The following is a 20,128-nucleotide window of genomic DNA, read 5'->3' on the forward strand; positions in this document are numbered from 1 at the left end:
GTTGTTTGTTCAAAGCCCTCCTTACATGCTCCTCCATGACAGGATCAAATTCAGTTAATAGTTGGATTAGCTATAAAAAATTCCGTTATCATGTTCATACAAATTTTCTTGGGTAACTCTAAATGCCAAGCAGCTTTCTCTTAAAAGTTTGACAATCGAAACTGCGCGTTGAAAAATGGCATTCCAGTGCTGGGTTTCTGCATTCCAAAATCGTTGATAAGTAGCCTGTATTGTTTGCAAAGTTTTTAAATGAACACTCAATGCAAGCCAGTACCTTTGGGCTTCAAAATGTTTTTTTGTAGTTTCATGATTTTTGAGGGTTTGTACTACATGCTGCCAATCTCTATAGCCATCTTTTGTTAAAGGAGAAGTTGTTGCAAAAACTCTGCAGTAGAAGCAAAAAACTGAGTCTTTGGCTACAGAATACACCAATTTCTGTGAATTTTCTCTCTGTTGCCGAGATACCTTGTATAGTTGTTTGAGGTTAACCTACAAGATCAATATACAACTTTGATTTCCCTACTAATACCAGCTCCATATTATAGCTGGTCGGGAAACATATTGGGTAAGTCTTTTAATGACACCCTACCAAGAATGTTATTAAAAAACATCGTCGCAGTGAGACCACACCTTTCAATGTCTTGAACCGCAGTTGACTGGCCTCAGCCCTGAGACTTTTCATTCATACCATAAAGTGGCACTTTATTTTGTGGAGTTGGTTTATTATTGGCATGTGTGCCATAAACTGTATCATACTTATCATTGTTATATTGGTATTTTTTTGAGTGATGCTCTTCTTTTGTCATTTGACTGGCTGTTGCAATGTCGATTTTGCAGTACACTTCTTCATAGTTTTGTATGTTGTCTTCAACGATTAAATCTTCGCCACCTCTGTTGTCGTTGGTTGGCTACATTAGTTGTCTAGTGGTTGGCTGCTGGAGACAGGTTGAGTATCTTCATCTGATGTATCACTTGTGGACAGTACGTCGTTGCAAGTGAGCAGCTGTGTATCTTGTTCCAGGATATTTCTTGTAAGTCGTCAGGATTGACTGTACTTTTGCCAGCTTGTTGTATGTTGTTTACCCTTGAAGAGGTATCACCTGGTTGACCATGTCTATATGGATATTTGTCAAATGTAGGCGTAATTTTGTCATCGTCAAATTTTACCTTTTTAACTAACTTTTTATTGTCAGTTGTTTTAATAATATTCAAAGACTTCATATTATAAAATGGAACCCTTGTAATACATAATTGTTTAAAATGATGGTCAAATATTAAACGTAATTGTTTCATCTGCATTAGTCTATAAGATATTAATAATTACACGCAGTCAATCATATATTTATATAGAGTGGCGACCTTAATAACATTGATGTATTATATATATATTGTGGCAGGAGATTTTTTCCCGCCATACAAGCAGAATTGGAACAAAAACAGTCTGGTTACTTGTTCGGATCTTTTTCAAAGATCCAGCCCCCCACCTGACAGCTGAACGCAGCTTGACAAGACGGCCAGGGAGGGCAGCCAATACCAGCTACAATATGTAGTTGGTAATAGTAGGGAAATCAAAGTTATACATTGGAGTCACTGGACCTGCTTACGAAAGATAAATCCTTTCGGTATGAGAAATACATTCAGGCCATATTTCTGGATCAGAACTCAAAACCAAAACGACAGGACGATCTTCATCTGTCTCCATCTGCAAGTGCGATGCATTTTCTATGTATTTCACTTCCTTCCTCTGTGTGCTAAAAGACCACACAGAGATTGATGATGAAGACTGTTCTGTTAGAAACACAACTTCCTCAACAACCTCAACTTAAACACTGTCCAAATTATCTTGATTTTTTCACTTGTACTTTGTCTTTGAAAAACTTTCCCAAAGCCACAGCATGATTTTTTATAAGGATGCTTCTGTCTTTAATCTTCGTTTTCTGAACTAGCTACCACATAATTTCTTTTTACCATCCGACATTCTCTAAGTAAAGAATAATGGAATTAAACCATCACTGAGATACAATTTTAAAGAAAATCTATTTTTAATTAACAGTCTTTCATATTTACTTTTCTATCCCTCTCCCTGTATATAATGCAAACATTTTACCTTTGGAAAAAAACACTAAAAAAAATATGTTTGTTAGATATAAATCTATATGAAACAAAATTTCAATATAAAGACTTACCAGACACATCAATCCCGTTTTCGAGCTAACAAACACAAAATACCAGAATCAAAGTAAAAAAGTAACAAAATTTACTAATGAAAAAAAAATTAAATATTGAATAATATTAACAGCACAATTAGAAAGAAAATAATTGCAATCTTTATGAATAATTTTTCATAGAACTCCAATGCAAATGAACGGGATTAATTTCCTTGGCAATTATTACAGGTGTTCATCGCAGAGAAAATACTTTTCAAAGGTATCTCCTGGGATAGAATATATGTCACAGAGTAAACAAAAGAAAAATAAACAAGTGAATAATAAGTAAAATTAAATAAATAAATGTAAAGTCAAATTTAAACAGAGCCTCCTGGCCATCTCATTCCATAAATTATTCCTAAAAAAGGGGGAAAGATGTTTTCCTAGGAGCATTCGGAATATGCTTAACGCTGATAACTTAAGGCTTCAGGAAATTTTTTTTTAAACGAATTTCTCGTCGAATTTGAATAAGTTTTCTTTTACTTGAAATCCAGTTCTTGAAGGTATTTTCTGAAAAAAATTTTTTTTTTGTGTGACAGGTAGTAAAGTTTTACTGTGATTTACAAAAAGACTAAGGAAAATAGCATTTCATTCAAAAAAAGTGACCTTATTTTAATTAATTACCGACACACTTCTAATTATGATACAGATTTGAAATTTGTCCCATTGTGGAAGGTATTAAATAATGTTTCAGGTGTTATAAAATATTTTACTATACCTATTCAACTTCCTGAGTTTCAGTAATTTTAGTACAGAACTTCACTGGGAAAGGTGAAAAAATTGATAAAACAATGAATAAGAAAAAATGTACTTTGAAAATCAGAAAAATCACTTCAAGGTGTTTCGGTTTCAATCCTGGGCTACCTTGGTCCCAAACATCATACTTGTAGGTGCAATTGTCTCTGCGCTATACTATGCACACACACACACACCCACACACATGCACACACAAATGTTGCCTTTTATATATATAGATTACTGGAGTAGTACCTTGAAATTTTGTGGTCATTAGTACATAAAGTTCGATAGTTTTATTGTTTTTTAGAATTTTTCTAGAAAATTTTCTGATTCAGAAACTTTGTTGTGATTTTTTTCTCATTTTGTTTTAGCAATTTTGCACCCCTCGATTTTTTTTTTTTTTTTTCACTCTGCCGGGGCATGGACTAACTAAATTTGGCCCTACAATCAATCCGTTCGCCATAGATTGTTTTAAAACTACTAAGTAATAAACGTAATTTGTTTTATCGTCTAATGTAGTCAATAATTTTTTACACTTTGAAACAGGCGGCACTTTATTAACTAATAAAAATGGCAAATTGTTATGATATTTGTGCAAGCTTGTCGATACATTACATAACTTCAAATATATAGCTTGTATCTGTATCATCAGCGTGATTATAGAACCTAAAATTCAATTAAAATGCTGTTTATTGATCCATTTAAAGTTTTTTTTTTACGGTAAGGCTGACTTACCGGCGTCCACATAAATTATATATTTACTGGGGGCGCTGGGGGTATAGTTTTCAAGATATTTGTTGTTTGTTACACAGAATTTTTTAATAAACGTTGAAATGCCACCTCATATGGGAATCAATAAACATATACATGTCGGCGTCAGTGAACAGTTAGAATTCGATGGTAGTTTTATACAACATGGCATCAAAAGCAAAACCTGGTACCGATATATAATGCGCCACATCAAGATGATATTCTCATAGGCATAACAACCTAAAATTCTCAAAAACATCAGCCAACAACTGCACATCCCATTTTAAATATATATGTTTGCTACATTCGCGTAATTTTTATATTTAAAATGTTCCCAGACTATTTTCATGTAGTTGGTTATATTCATCATCAGTAATATACAAATTGGTTAACGAACTGTAAAATTTTTCTTTTGTTGGTAAGTACGTTTCGTTCAATTTTGACCACGAATCGGTATATGTGTAAGGATATACTCCTTTTTTTGTGACCAACGCTAGATCGTCTATGCTGAAATGCTGTTTGACATGAGAACGATTCTTTTGGTTAATTTGATACTAATTTTTCCAATCTCAAAGCCATAACTTGAAAAGTGTCTACAGATTTTACCCTCAAAAATCCGATATCTGTTTCATAAACATTGTATATTTTTCCGTAGTTTTAGGGTATAATGTTTATATTTTTCCCCATCATAATCCAGTTGTCTTACAATGAAATGTGAATTGTAACTGGCCAAATTGTGAATAAATATTTATATGGTATTTTGTACTTGTCTATGAAAATAGCATGTACCACTTAATGTGGCTCGATAATGACCAGTAAAATGACATATCTAACTTTTTTACATTCTTCACTGAATGGTGTAAGACACATTTCGCATCGTGTTGTTGAATTTTCATTGTTTATTGTTTGAAAGAATTTTCATGTAAATAAGTATCAATTTTCCTATTGCTTGATTTGCAAAATCCGATTTTCAGTGGCTTTTTCACCTCTATAAATTAGGTTTCTGTGGAAAAACCTGTTTTATTTTATCAAAAGCCGATTCATGATAAACAAAATATAGACAATAAATCAATTTGTGTATGTTTGTTTTATAACTACACGGTTTTGTGTATGTTGGATAATAGTGTCGGATTCAATATGCATTCAGAATCAACTTGTTCTACAACAGGCATTAGAAATTGATTTTTGTACTTTTTAAATTTTAATACATTTTCACACCCGGTTTTGACATTTTTATGTGTGTGTTCATTGTAAATACAACGTTTTAAATGAGCTTTGATTCTGTCATTGCTATTTCTATTTTTCTAATAGAATGTAAAACAGCGTCTATTGCATGATTGTTTTTCCTCAATTGAGGCCTAACTAGTCGTGAAAAACTTTTTATAAAGCAATAGTGTGAAGTATCATTATTCTTTAAATATAATAAATCAAATTGGTTTGGTTTTTCAATTTCACAGACCTTTAAAGGTCTAACTTCATCATTATCATCATCTGTCAGCGTATACACATTTATAGAAAGAAACATTGCTGACAATTTCAAATTTTTTTATATCTTTTATCTCGACGGAAAAGTTAACATGCTAAAGTCATATATATCCAATAATATATCATAATGTTTATCTAATTAATGTTATATGTTTATATGTTTCAATAAAATAGCCCATAAAAAAAAAAGCAGAAAGCATCATTATTTGTAACAGTAATCACAGCCTTTGTTTTATTTCATGTAAAAAAAAATGGATTGTTTTATTTCATTTTATATTTTTAGTAAATTAATCTGCTTTTTAAGCTGTAATTAAAAGTATATATTTTTCAGAAAAAATAATGAAAATTACAAACATTTAGTTGTTTTTTTCAAAATAAAAAATTACAAAAATTGGAAACAAAATTAACATTTTTAGAAAATGTCACTGATTGAATTAGTAAAAAAGAACCATCTTTGCCCAATACAACCCCCTATAGATTATGAAAATTTACCATTGGAATTCTTAAAGCATACTTTGTAATATAGCTGGGAATAAAAGGATTGAACTGTAGGGTTTTTCTGATGAAATTCAGAACACTTTTTTTGTTGTAAAGTTCTTACATTATCATTCATCTTTGATTTTACTTTAGTAAAATTGTCATATTTTACTGAAGTAAAGACTTAAATTTGCAGTTTAATTTACATTACAGGTTGCGGATGGGTAGCTGGCATTTTGCTTTATAGTTTTTCTTTTACCCTAAAAATGTTTTACTGTAAGTTTTAATTTCTTTTTTTTTTAGTATACTGATGAAGAGGCTGCTATTGAAACTAGACATGCTCTGCATGGTGTTCGTTGGCCAGTTAGCAATCCTCGTACATTGTGTGTTGAATTTGCTTCTTACGATGACATGGCTGTGGCACAAGCATTGAGTGAAGAAACAGAACCTATACCTCGTAAAGCTGAACCTCTAAAGGTTGATCATTCTGTTGAAGGATGGCTTGCTGATCAGGCTCGAATTAATGATAGATCTCAGAGAAGGGTAATCAGTTAATATCTTTATATGTGTTTTAATTTTACAAAACTAACATGGGTTAGAAAATTACAATGGTACAACTTTTGTACTACAGTTATATCATTGTTTGTATTAGGTGGATAAATGTATTGCTAGTTCAAATAATGTTTTTGTGGTTGAAAGAGGTTCTGCTTTTAAAGATAATTAATACTGGTACTTAAAACTATATCATTCTTTTCACATTTAATGATCTTTTCAGTTAGGGATTCATCAGATACCTGGTGAATTATTTTTATCATTGTTTGGGTGCATTTTAACAACAAATTACTTTACCAGGACATATGCTTTTAAAATTTCTCATGATTGTTTGGAACATTTTATAAATAATTGTATAAAATTGACAAGTGATTTGTCTTAAATTTTTTTTATAGAAATGAACAATAAATAAAAAATCACATTTTTGATTCTTAAAGTAGTTAATTGATCAGTAATTTTTTTCCTCTTCATTGTTAACAGTATATTATTTATATTTTCTCATAACTGTTTTTTTTTTTCATATATCAAACTCAGAAAAAAAGTTTTTGCTTTTTTACTTTAGTTGCATGACACCAGAGCCCCATATTGTACGTACTGAGATTGATAATATTTCAATGTTATCAATACATCAAGTTTTTGTACCATTAAAAAATGTAAAAACTGATAATATACTGTAACACTCTTATGCAAGAGTTTGTAAAAACCATTAAAAGAATTCATGGGATGGTCCCCCACATTGAAATAAAGAAAAACTTTGTCTGGAAATGCTTTGTTTTTCGGCTATCTGCCATTTTGTATTTTTAACATAAAAATCTATTTCTCAGGAATGGTTTAAATCATATTGAGTTGATGTTTCATGTATTGCTAGGGTACATAGAGGTTTACTTGTGTAAAAACAATGAACCTGAACTCAATCTATTTCAAAGTAGCGGTCATATAACTGTTTATTTATAAATCTCTTTGCAACCAGTGGTTTATTTAAATGTTATTACAAAAAATGTTAAGCATTTTATGACAAAGAAAATGATGCCCTATTTATTCAAATTCCTTCATAAATAAAAAAATTATGAAAAAGGTTCTTGAAGCGAGTCACTCTAGATTATAAAACCACTTTTTTATTCCTTATAACAATAAATACTATTAATGCGAGGGAAAAGTTTTCAGTCTGGTGTGCGGAAAATTTTTCACCACTTCTATGGCCTCTTCATTAGATCGATAATGATTCCCTCACAACTCTTCTTTTAATGGGCCAAAAAGATTTAAATCGATTGGAGCAGGTCCGGACTGTATAGAGGGCGGTCCAGCAGCTCAATACCAAGATCTTGAAGGCAAAGGACTGTTTTTTTTGGTCATATTAGGTTGAACGTTATCCTGAAGCAAAGAGAAAGTTTACCACGTCTTTTGAATTTGATTTTTTGCTAAAGTAAATGCAGTAGCTCACAGTAGTTGTCACTGTTTACTGATTGACCTTAAGCTGTGAAGTAAACCAAAAGTGAACCATATCCCAGAATATTGTCATCATCATCTTTCCTGCAGACTTCTGAGTTTTGAACTTTTTTCTGTGGGAGGTAAAGGATGTTTCCATACTAAACTTTGTTGCTCTCAGGTTCAAAGTGATGGACCCATGTCTCATCAGCGCTTATTATTTGCTTAAGAAATGAGTCTCCTTCATCTTCGTAACATTTTAGAAACTTCTGAGAGAAATCCTACTATTTTTAAAGCAATCAATCCATTCGTAGATCTTGCTTCCACTGTAACAACTCTCTCCATATTGCTGCTGTATTTGATGAATAATCTATGCTGTTTTCACCCCTTCTGAACTGAGGAAATTTATCATGCTCCCATTTCTTCCTTGGTGCAATCAGACAAAGGAGCGCTCATTTTAAACATACAACCACAAATCGCTAACAATGAAACAATACTTTCAATGACCAGCTAGCTGTAGAGGTTATGAGTTATAGCAGAACAATCATTGCTGCCATACATGTGATTGGGAGGAAATTCAAAATTTCTCTTTACTATTTGATATACCCTCGTATTTAAAAAGTATTTTTTCTCTGAAGAACCAAACAAGTAATTTTATATGAAACCTACAAGTAATGAAGAAATAATTAGTGTTATTAAAAGCATGAAAATAAAAGTCAATGGGAATGGATGGAATAGGGATTAATATAGTAAAAGAAATTAGTGATATTTTTATTAATGTTCTGATTCATTTGTTTGAGTATGAGCAAAGGTAAAAATTTCCCTTCAATAATCTGTTTTGTACTTTGTAATCTAATCTCTTTGTACTATTTACGAAAAGTGATAGACAAAATATTAATAATTACTGACCTAGTAATTACATACTTGTGGTCTCAAAAAGTTATAAAAATTAGCTTAATAGATTTCTTTGAAGAAACAAAATTTTTCAGTAAAAATCAATATGGTTTTTTACAAAAGAAAAAGACTGAAGATGCCCTTTGAATTTTGTTTGCAATTTAATGGAAGTTAAAAAAAGCTCAGCAAGTAGCAGGTTTGTTCTTGGATTTGAAAAAAGCATTCAGTGTTGTTAATCCTATGTTGCTTGACAAACTATGTAAAGCTGGAATAAGAGGTCAATGAAAATTTAATGGTAGAGTGACATTATTTGCAGATGACATAGTATTAGATTATGAAGCTAAAAAGTGTACGTGAAATAAGAAAAAATATTGAAGAAGATCTTATGAGAATTAGTTGGTGGTTAAAATTGGCTTAAATTTAAATGTAATGAAGATAAATTATATAATTTTTCAATTAAAATGTCTGCCAGAAATGTTACATGGCATAAAATACAAACTGTAATGCAAACATAAATTTACTTGCCAAACTATAATACAAGTAAATACGGCTTAAGTATGTGGGAGTTAATTTTAGATTTGAATTTGTCTTGGAAGGAAAAGTATAAATAAAATAAACAAAGGAATCCATTTAAATATATATCAATTTTATTTCTTAAAGAATTTTTTTATAACAAAGTTACTGAAGATGTTTCATCACTTCTTGATAGAATCAAAATTAGTATATAGTAAAACTTGTTGGGGAAGTATATATTATTCTATAATATAAATCCATTATTGCTAGCACAAAAACATAAAATTAGAATGATGTCAAATACAATTATAAAAATTAAAAAAATAAATAAATAAAATGATCTAAAAAAACGACAGTAAATCAAACTAAAAGAAAAAAATCATATATATACATCTATACATTTATATATACATCTAAATCAGTTCAGCCATTGAGCTGCTACATTGAAACAAACATGCATGCATACGTACACCTCTGTTTCGGCAGTCTTGTAAAAAATAGATTTAGCAAATCTTTTCCACTTTTAAAAACCTCAACATATTGCCCTTAAGATATATGTTTTTAAGAGTTCTAAAATTTTTTATAAAAGGGTAGTATGTTTAGAGTAACGCACACATATTTCATAGGGATGATTAATTTCTGTTTGTTATGCTAAAATTGAAACTGTATAGACATTTTTATTCATTTGTGGCTCTTCATGTGTACAATTAGTTACCTAATAATTTAAAGGAATCAAGAAACTTTAAGCGAATACAATGCTCTGTTATTTGTACGGTTACTAGAAATCAATGAAATTGAAAAGTTATTCTAATCTAATTACTGAAGATATTGTTAAAAAAATACTATTTTAGGACTATGATATTTGCAGATGTTATTGTTATTTTAAATTGCTAGCGTTGCATTTCAGAATCTCTGTTTCACTTTATAAAATGTTATTGTAATGGTAACCCTTAAGATGGATTTGTCTACAGAGGGTATATAAATTTTCATACAAGTTAACACATTTTATGTTATATTGCAGGAATTATTTATTGAATTTTCTCTTTATTATTATTACTAAAAATAATATTTATAATTGTTTTATTGTTTATAATTCTCTGTGAAAATAATAGATAAATAATTTTCATTTCACATTTTTAATTTAATGAGTTGGTTATGAAATGGGTTATGCGTTGGTTTGTTATGCATTGGTTATGAAACGGGTTTTTTCAATTAAAATTTATTAATTTCAAAAATTATCATATCAGATAAAAAAATATTAATCAAAGATTACTACATTAGCTGTTCAAAATGGCAGCCCTCATTCAAAACACATTCAAATGGCATCTAGGTGTTTTTCATTGACTACCAGACTCTTTCAAAGATAAAAGAATTTTTGCTAAAACTTTTTTTTTTATGAATGGATTTGTATAAATATGCTGTAATTTTCTTTGTCAAAAACCAGCTATTGCAAAGATATTAATTAAATATTTAGATGACTGCCATTTTGAAATTAATTGAGATCAGGTTCATTATTTTTATATGAATAAACCTCCAGTACCCTAGCAGCTTATATGAAATTTCAGTTTGATATGATTAATCATTTCTGAGAATTAATTAATCATATTAAAATATAAAATGGCAGATAGTAGATTGCTTCCAGAGAAATATTGATAATAAAGTTTTTTCTTTGTTTCGATGTGGGGTACCATCCCATGAATTCTTGAAATGGTTTTTATAGACTTCCTTTATATATAATTTAGGTATAACAATTTAATAAAAAAATTTTTTTCTTAAGAAATATTAATGTAAGAACCAGAATTAAAAACATAAATACAAATTTGTGTCAAACTTAAATTTTTAATATGACTTCTGTTTTAGTTTCAACACAAACAAATGTGTGTAGTCTATTAAATAACAAAATGAATAAAAATTATTATATTGAAATTTTATTGGTTAGTTACAATACTTCTACATAACTAATAAATTTTTAAAATTAATGAAAGGAAATTTAAACAAAGTTTACAACTTAAAGTTTACATAAAATCACAATTCATAACAATGGTATATAATGCTTTAAATAATTGTAATTGCATGAAACAATTTTCATAGATTTTATTCAGAATGATTTTTATCCAGAAGAAATATATTATGAACAAATGTATGTAAGTTTATAAAATTAACAAACATAATTTCCCATTTACTCTTTACAATAATTACCCTCTCTATAATATTTATCAAATATATTTATTTTTCTGTAATGAGATTATTTTTATTTATTTATTAAATTAGAAGTAACCTTTCTGATGTGTTGTTTTTTATTAGGTTGTTAGAGAGTGGGATGTTGGAAAACCAGCTCACCCAGATGAAGAATTGGATGTACGACCATCTCGACCAGGTTATGAAGATATTAGGGATCGTGAAAGGGAACGAGATAGAGAAATAGATCGTGACAGGGATCGAAGATCTAAAAAGGAAAGAAGTCATCGTAGTAGAACACCAGATATGCATGAACCACCTGGTAAGAATTAACTTCATCTTATTATTAATAATAGTTTCTGTTTGTTAAAGTTTTATTAATGGTTGTTTAGACTGTATGTACTAGTGTCTAGTAGTTTATCAAGTTTTATTTTTTCTATATAGATTATTATCTGGTCTTTACCATAGAATTAATTCTTCTCAATCACCTTTCACATGAGAAAGATCAAATCAACTATGGGTTTTCTCCTCTGAATCCTACTGTTCCTCCTTTTAGTGGTTTACACTTTTTTTTAATTGTATTTTCCATTACATTAAGAAAGAGCAAAAATAAAATACTATCATAATAGCTTTTTTCTACTAATCAGACATACTGAATTTTCTTTTCTAATTTTGCTAAAATGAAACAAAATTTTTAAATTTGGTATTAGAAAAACGTTTGCTATTTAACAAAAAAACTAATACTATTTTCAACCTTCATATATGTTTGATGTATTTCCTATCATTACTCTTTACAATGTTTACCAAAACTGTGTTAATCAAGGGACCTCCACTATACTATGGTCACTGGAAACAGAAATTTCTCCAAACCTTTTATGAATAAGAACATTTTATATAAATCAAAATTAATCCATTACTTGTACAAGTTGATACTTTTATACTTTTGGTTGGTACTTTATACTTTTTAAATCATACTTAGTTTAACAGATTACTACTATTAGTCTTTTATAATAAGAAATTTTTCTTTCTGGTCCTTATTTTTGTACAAAATTTTATTTTAATTATATAATAATAATGTATTATTGTTAATATAAAAGAGGTATATCTACAACCACTGTTAATGGCAGTCTTTAACTCTTCATATGATTGATCATATTTTGTCTTGAAGGAAGAAAAGAAATTAATGCTGAGTACATTGTCACCATGTAAATTTTGTACGTTGTTAACCATTTCCTGTTTGCACAATACAACTTATTATGCATTGATCTTTGTATTCTCCCTTTCTTATCTGACTTTTTAAAACAAATTTATTAATCAGCATTGAATAGACAATGGTATACATTTTTTTCAATTACAGTGCTTCTGTGTAAAAGCAAAGGAATAAAATATGGCCTAAAATTGGGATTAAAATTGACATGACGCCTCAGTTTTTTCCTCTTATTCAAAAATGTTGTGTTGCTAATCTATTACAGTTAAAATAAATAGCTCTCTAAATATCTCATTACAACCAGATACTGAGTATGTAGTCAAACATTCAAACATCTTATCCTGAACCCCTTCCAATTGCTGCCAGGTTTGGATACACTTCAGGTCTCCACGCTATATCCTTAAGTCCCTTTCCATCTTTTTATCGAATGTCCTCTTGAATCTTCCATTGTTTCCATAACAATTTTTTTAACATTTTTTACACTTTCTTGCATAATAATAGTAATAATAATAAAATGAACTTTATTTCTATATAAATAATATTTTATGTATCCTTTTCACATCCTATCACTTTTTGTCTTCCCTTCTGTCAGCAATTTTAAGTCTTCTGTAAAGTATTTTACTATCGTCCATTTACTCAGTATATTGTAGTATGTGGCATATATAGTTTCAAAAAATTTATGGAGTAGCCAAAATGTTTTAAATGCACCAGATATGCTTTTATAAATTCTATGACTGTTCACTGTGATGAACTGTTCTTGTAGTTTCTAGTTTTCTTTCCTTCTTTTTTTAATAGAATTCCAATCACTAATTTTTTCCTCTGATTGTACTTATATTATCAAACTACACCTAATTTCTGTAGTTCTTTAAGCTATTGTTATTTAATGTATCCAGTTCTTGGTGTGAAGATCTTATTTGTTGTTGATGAAGTATTCTTAAGATTTATAGAGCAGTTTTTCTACCATGCCCATGTGTGAATGATTACTGTGTTACAGTTAATTTCAAGTGTTCATTGGTTGTTATTCTGTAAGAAATGGTGAAAATCTTATAAGTAGCCACAATATATAATGTTCATTTAGTAAGTTTCATATTTTTTTAAATTTGCTGATAGATATTCTATCCGTTAGATGCAGTTTACCTGTTAGCCTCCTTTTGAAAATAAAGATAGACTTTTTTACCCTGTGACTCAATTTTTACTGATTTTGTTTGTTTTTTTTTTTTATTATAAAAATTCATTTGTTTTCAGCTCGGAAACCAAGAAGGAAAGACGAGGATGCACCTGCAAAACTTTTAGATGATTTATTTAGAAAAACAAAGACATCTCCTTGTATATATTGGCTCCCACTTACTGCAGAACAAGTATGTGTTAATCCAATTTCCTACTAATAATTAATTTTTTCTAATGCTTGCTCAATATATTAATAGTTCTGTTTAATATATTAGGTCATCCTTACCTACCTAACTGAAAGAATTATAAGATTAGTACTGCTTGTTTCATATAAAGTGAATTATTACAGTCTTGCATAGTAATCTGTATGAGGTTTTAAGCTATAAGAGCATTTTCTGTAATTAATATTGGTGATATTATTTCATTACTTTTAAAAGTAGAACCCATTTTAAGTTTTCATGAGAGATCATTTTTTTAAATTGTTTTTGATCACAGTTATCATGTGTTTAATAATAATGTAGACTGTAGTCACTTCCTAGATTACACTGTGGGCATCATAATTTGTTTTTTAAACGTGTGGAAAAGTAATATTAAAAGAAATTTAAGTAAGTCGTTTGGATTCTAATTTAACAGTGATTATTTTTTCTGAAGTCTTTTAAATAGTTAATTCATTTTAAGAAGTATAAGTAAAAATGGTAATGACTGAAAAATGTTTTGGTATTTAGCAGCAAAAAAAAAAAAAAAAAATGGTTAGCCCAGTGTCCAGCATAAAATTAAAAAATAAATTCTGATAAAAACTTATTGTTTTTGGACTATGGACCATCCATCAAGTAAAAAATGCATATCAGATTAATTTTTCAGTGATGGGCATTTAATTTCTGACAAACATTGCCTGTTTGTAGTGTGGCTGGAGTAATAAAGAATTGTATTTATTAGTCTTGTCCATTGGATATTTTAGTTAGAGAAATGTTTTTTCATTTTAAAATTATCTGATCTATTTCCTATCCTGGTTTAAAGAAGAGGTACTAGGTGTCTCAAATAGCCTCTCCCACATAATTGTCAATCTTACCTTCTAGTGTTGCAACTTAGGCTTGTCGCATGGTGCACCCTATTGTTACCAACAAGGATCTGGCAACCAAGTAACTCCTGCTATAAGGAGTTCCTTATACCAAGTACCAAGGTGTGGAGAGCGGATAGAGGTGCAGGGCACCTCTTGCCCTTGGGGTAGGAAACTGCTCCTAAAGGCAGAGGAACTACCTAGGTGGTCAAGGCATAGGACAGGATGGCAACGGACATAAGTGGAGAGGCTTATGATTTGATAAAGTACAAACATCAGAAGAGAATAGGAACTTGGAATGTGAAAATGATGTTAAGTTGGAAATGAAAGATTAAAAATGGCTATCTTGGGAGTTGCAGAGATGATGGCATGAAGACTTTTGGAGTGGAGAGTATAGAATAATACACACAGGAACCGCTGAAACAGACCAGGATATGAAGGAATAGGCATAATTCTAAACAAAAAATTAGGAAATAATGTAAAGGGGTGCATACAATGCAGTGAGAGAATTATTCTCATCAGATTTACCAACAACCAAAGAAGAAGATGAAGAAGTAGAAAAAGTATATGAAAAGTTAGTAATTTAATAGAGAATATCAGGGGGGAAGAGAAGAGTTGAAATATTTAGGAAGTAAAATAACAGGTGATGGAAAAAGCAACAAAGAAATAGTGAGTAGATTACGCCAGGCAAAGAATGCCTTTAACAAAAAAAAAACCTTTTTACAGCAAATAATATAAGCCTTGATTTGAGAAAACAATTACTGAGAACATTTGTGTGGAGTATTGCATTGTATGGGAGTGAGTCGTGGACAGTTGGAGGAGAGAAAAAGAGGAGACTACCGGCTTTTAAAGTATGGTGTTACAGAAGGATGATGAAGATAAGTTGGATGGAAAAAGTATCAAACGAGTCAGTATTTGAGAGTTAATGCAGAGAGAAACTTTTTGAAACAATTAAAAAGAAGAGCTCAGCTAATAGGACACATTCTTAGGCATTAGGGTCTAATTAAGAGGGTGATAGAAGGAGAAATTGTAGGGGATGCTCTCAGTTGGAGTTCATAAAACAGGTAATGGACTTTTGAACTGTAATCCTTACTGGGAGCTAAAGAGAAAGGCTGATAAGCAAGAAGAATGGAGAGCTGCTGTTAACTAAAGAAGAAGACGGTTGGTTTCCTTAAACTTTATTTGTTTTTTGAATTATAGTGGAGGCTGTATCAAATTACTTTGAACTAGCATCTAATCATTGCCAAGGGGTTTTGATTATGAGCCACATCATCAATTTTTATTAAAGTTTTTACTTTCTTGATGAAGCTCAAGCCCGTTCAGTTGTTATCATCAATATATTTTATTATAAATATTGTGTGAACTTGCTGCAAAAGTAGGTTCAAATTTACATCTTTGTTTTACAAGAATGAATGTACCCAAATACTTAACTACTGTAGTGACTGAGTTAATAAGCTTTAAATTTGTTAAGGTGGCTCAAATAAGCCACCATAACAAAGGATGTGTCTTACATTTTAGTTAAAATAAGACCCAATTAGGATCTGAGAGTGATTGATACAGTTTTGATGCCCAGTTCAGCTAATTCAACCTAATATATGCGTTAGTTTAACTCCAAGGTGGAAATGTATGGATTGAAATGGAATAGATGTCATAATGAAACAGATACATTCATTTCCTAGAATACAGTTACTGTAAAACTTAAATATGTAGTTCAGCCTTTCTACGAGTGGGATAATTAATAGTTAGACCAATTATTTTTTCTCACATTACTTTCTTTAGATGTGCATCAGTTATAAATTAATTACCCTTTCTTCTGAGTACTTCATTATTTTCTTATCATGTTTCAGTAATCTCCCAGTCTGTGATTAAGTTATAAAATAATGTCTGGGTGTGACCATTGACCAAATGGTGAAGTATATATGTCTATTGATGCACTTTACAGTATGTTTGAGAAATCTCCATATCTCTATTTAAATGTACATTGAGAACTTCTTACATATTTTGAACATTTTAGACATTTGTTTTTACCAACTATTTATCCATTGGAACTGCATATTCACAATCATGCTGAGTGCACAGAGCTATGTACCTCCACATCCTGCTTAGCATTTTGCCAAGCAACTCTGAAGTTATGGTTTGAAAGGCATCTTTCATACTGTTACAAAATTCATTATTTGTTTTGTATCTGTTGAGGTAATTGATTATTTGTTTTGTATCTGTTGAGGTATATAGCGCTTGATTATTCCCCAGAATGAGTTGTCAGGTGTGATAAGGTCAGGGTTCATGGTGGTTATTCCAAGGGGTTGGTGATGGTTGTGAGCAATTCATCCAGTGGCCTGGCAGTTGTTCATTTAGGAAATGAACTGGAACCCCCCCCCCCCCATCTTGCTGTATTTAGACATCTTCTGTGATACCGTTCTCTTGAAGTTGAGGCCTTAACCACCTTTATGATGTTCACAAATAAGAATCGCTATTCACATAGTCTTCAAAAAAATATGGTCCTAACAAGAATTATTGTCATCCTGTTCCATATCATGATGTAGTGGATTCCTTTACAACTCTTGCATAAAATGAGAACTCTACTTATTCAAGAAAAATGCATTCCTGGCTTGTGAACTGATTTAAATTGCACATTCATCAGAAAACAATACTCTTGTGTGGGACTTGGGATATAGAAATTGTGATAATTTACTGCAGGCTGTAACGTGCACTTTCACATTTCCATCCATAAAAGTATATAATAATGGTTTCATATTCATGCTTTTATTAATTTGAGAGTAGGGATATCAACTGCAATAAAAGAATTATTTCTTAGGAACTGAATAACATGTGATTTTCAAAACTAATGTTTTAATTGCTAAGAGACTACTGAGGTCTTTTTTTTTTACCAGAACAAAGTTCTTTTAAAATTGCTTTTTGTAGAAGGAGTTATACTATTTTGATCTCCCATGCAATAACCAGAATCAGGACCAACCATGATAAGACTGTAGACTCTCTTCATAAATTAAAAATTCAGTTCTCATAACAAAACAGCTTACACTGCATTGTGAATGAATGGCTCCTTGAGAACAGTCAGTCTTAATTTTCTGAATGTGATCTAATTACACTTATGACCTAGATATTTATTTGTTATATTCATTATGACCAGTATATAATAACTTAATTTATTTTGATCCCAACTATGAAATTTCATATACTTTATTTTATATATATTTTTTAATCTATAGTATTTCATATTTTTTTTAATATTTTCCTAGATTGTAGTTAAAGAAGAAATGCGCCGGCAACATATGGCTGAACATGAACGTCGGTATGCTGAAATAAGGAAAGCAGAACAAGCTGCACGGAAAGATAGGGATAGAAGGAGAAAGTAGTAATGTTGATAAAAGGACGTGAGGAAATTCAAATCATGCGATTGCAATGGAGGAATCTGGTGGAAGATAAATTTGTGACGTCACAAAGTTGATGAGGTTCATTTTTCAGCTGGAATTTCTGACCTTGAAGATACAAAAAAATATCTTCACCACGAAGTTCAGAGAACAGCTACAGAACATACAAAGGAGCTGTAGGAAATACAGGCCTTCAAAACAGGGGTAAGATAGTCCTTTCACCTAGCCTCAATCCTTTCGCTGGTTTGTTTAGGCCTCGCATTCTTTTATTGTAGTTTTATCTTCACTGATTTGAATATTGTAATGTTACTCTTAATATTGTACAGATAATATTTAATCTTTTTGAGTTTTGGGCGTTAATTTTTTTTATTTTATTTTATTTTTTTTAAGTCTATCAATTTTTCATTACCTTTTTTTTTAAGAAGTTACAATTTATTAATTTAAATCTGTATTTTTAATCTTTCCAGATTACTATATAGTTTTATACAGCATAAAATTAAGTTTTTTTCCTACCTAATTATATTTATTTTTCTAGTTCTTGAAGAATTTGTCTGATAAATTTATTACACTAAAAGAAATTTAGATTTTAATAATTATTAGAATCATAATAACATGTACAGTATAATTCCTACACATTTTTTTAGAGGGTTTCAGCCAGATCTCCCTTCTTCCTACACATGTTCCATTTATTCCCAGATTTTGTTTCAGTATGTTATAGCATTTTCTTTACAGGTTTTAGTTAGCCGTCTGCAAGGGATTGACAACTTTGCTTCAATAAAGAACGACACTTGAATTTTAGAAGAGGAGTTTGAAAGAGATTTTCTGACTTAAAATGAAATTGAATTATGCATGTTTTTATTTTTTGCCCGGTCATCAAGGATTTTATTACATTTATATTGTGAATGGAAGTAGTTTTTCACAGACTCGTATAAAGTTGAAACGCATCATCAGTCTTCATTTACAATGGACTGATTCAATGCATGTGTTTGATGAACATTTATAATTAGTTTTAAATACACTGGAAGACAACAGTCTGTGATTAATTAATCTGTTAAAAATGAATAGTTGCATATTTCATTGTGAAATTGGATTGACAGCATTTCTATCATTATCTCTGGACTTCTAATTGATTATGTCATCAACTATCATTTTTGTATCAGTGTGAATCAGATTGATTTTTATTGTATTTTAATGTAGTATATTTAAATACTAACTAATAAACAGAAAATGAAACCAGTTTTATAAAATGAATGTTTAAAAAAATTTGTTTGTATTAATTATTTGTTACTTGTGGATGACATGCATGTTACTATTTTTAAAGATGTTGCAGTTTGTGACCGAATTCTTTTTAATAAAAAAATATTTTTATAATGTTAAGAAGATTTATATGGATTACAAAATTATATTTTTTTGTAATTATGAATCTATGTTGTATTTCCCTTAGATATTGATTCATTTATAATTGTTGTATAATTTATGCCAAGTAAATAACTTATTATTTAATTATGATTGATTGTTGTTTGTTTTATTTACCTGTATAAAACAGGTTAATGTTCCATTCTTGCAGTTTTCAAATGTAATTATGAATAATTTCACTAAATATTGTGACAAAAACTTCGATTTTTGAAATGTTTAATGCAATATTTTAATATATTCTTACTTTGGTTGGTTGATTGAATTATGAATTAATCAATTATATATTTGTGAAATAGCTGTTCACAGTTTTTATGTTGTATGTGAATTTGTAAGTAAATGATTAAATTACTTTAGTTATAATAAATTTTTTTAGTTAACGTTACATTATTTTTGTTCTTTTATCCTTTTATCTTTTAACTTTAAAACATGATTTGGGAAATTTTCTATTTGCCATGTGTAGATAATCTCTATGTAGAGGTTATCTCTTGCCTCTACTTTACATCTGATTAAATCTAGGGATTAATCTGTCAGATTTTCAATCGGTATCAATAAAGATTTGCTGTTGTTTTGTCATTAATGACTGTTGTAAAAAGGATTTAGATAATTTTATTTGATAGCTGTTCTTGAGTTGAGATTTTCAAAGTTTTTCATTTGTTGATTATTAATTTCTGAT

The 20,128-nt window shown here is 29.9% G+C and overlaps 1 protein-coding gene across 6 annotated transcripts in view; it reads left to right on the top strand.

Moving 5' to 3' along the window:
• Acn (apoptotic chromatin condensation inducer acinus) overlaps positions 1 to 19,828 on the top strand; it is a 97,708-nt gene extending 77,880 nt beyond the window's left edge. For 3 of the 6 annotated variants that reach the window (XM_075356003.1, XM_075356006.1, XM_075356005.1), the window contains 4 exons: positions 5,961 to 6,200; positions 11,346 to 11,541; positions 13,672 to 13,784; positions 17,908 to 19,828. In XM_075356003.1, coding sequence (XP_075212118.1) covers positions 5,961 to 6,200; positions 11,346 to 11,541; positions 13,672 to 13,784; positions 17,908 to 18,024 — 666 coding nt within the window. In that variant the 3' untranslated portion in view covers positions 18,025 to 19,828. The remainder of the gene's footprint in view (positions 1 to 5,960; positions 6,201 to 11,345; positions 11,542 to 13,671; positions 13,785 to 17,907) is intronic. The other 3 variants (XR_012755103.1, XM_075356002.1, XM_075356001.1) reach the window with 3 other exon arrangements.
• Positions 19,829 to 20,128: the final 300 nt, after the last annotated feature.

This window comes from Lycorma delicatula, chromosome 2 (assembly GCF_047948215.1).
Source record: "Lycorma delicatula isolate Av1 chromosome 2, ASM4794821v1, whole genome shotgun sequence".
In the NCBI taxonomy this organism is placed as follows: Eukaryota; Metazoa; Arthropoda; class Insecta; order Hemiptera; family Fulgoridae; genus Lycorma; species Lycorma delicatula.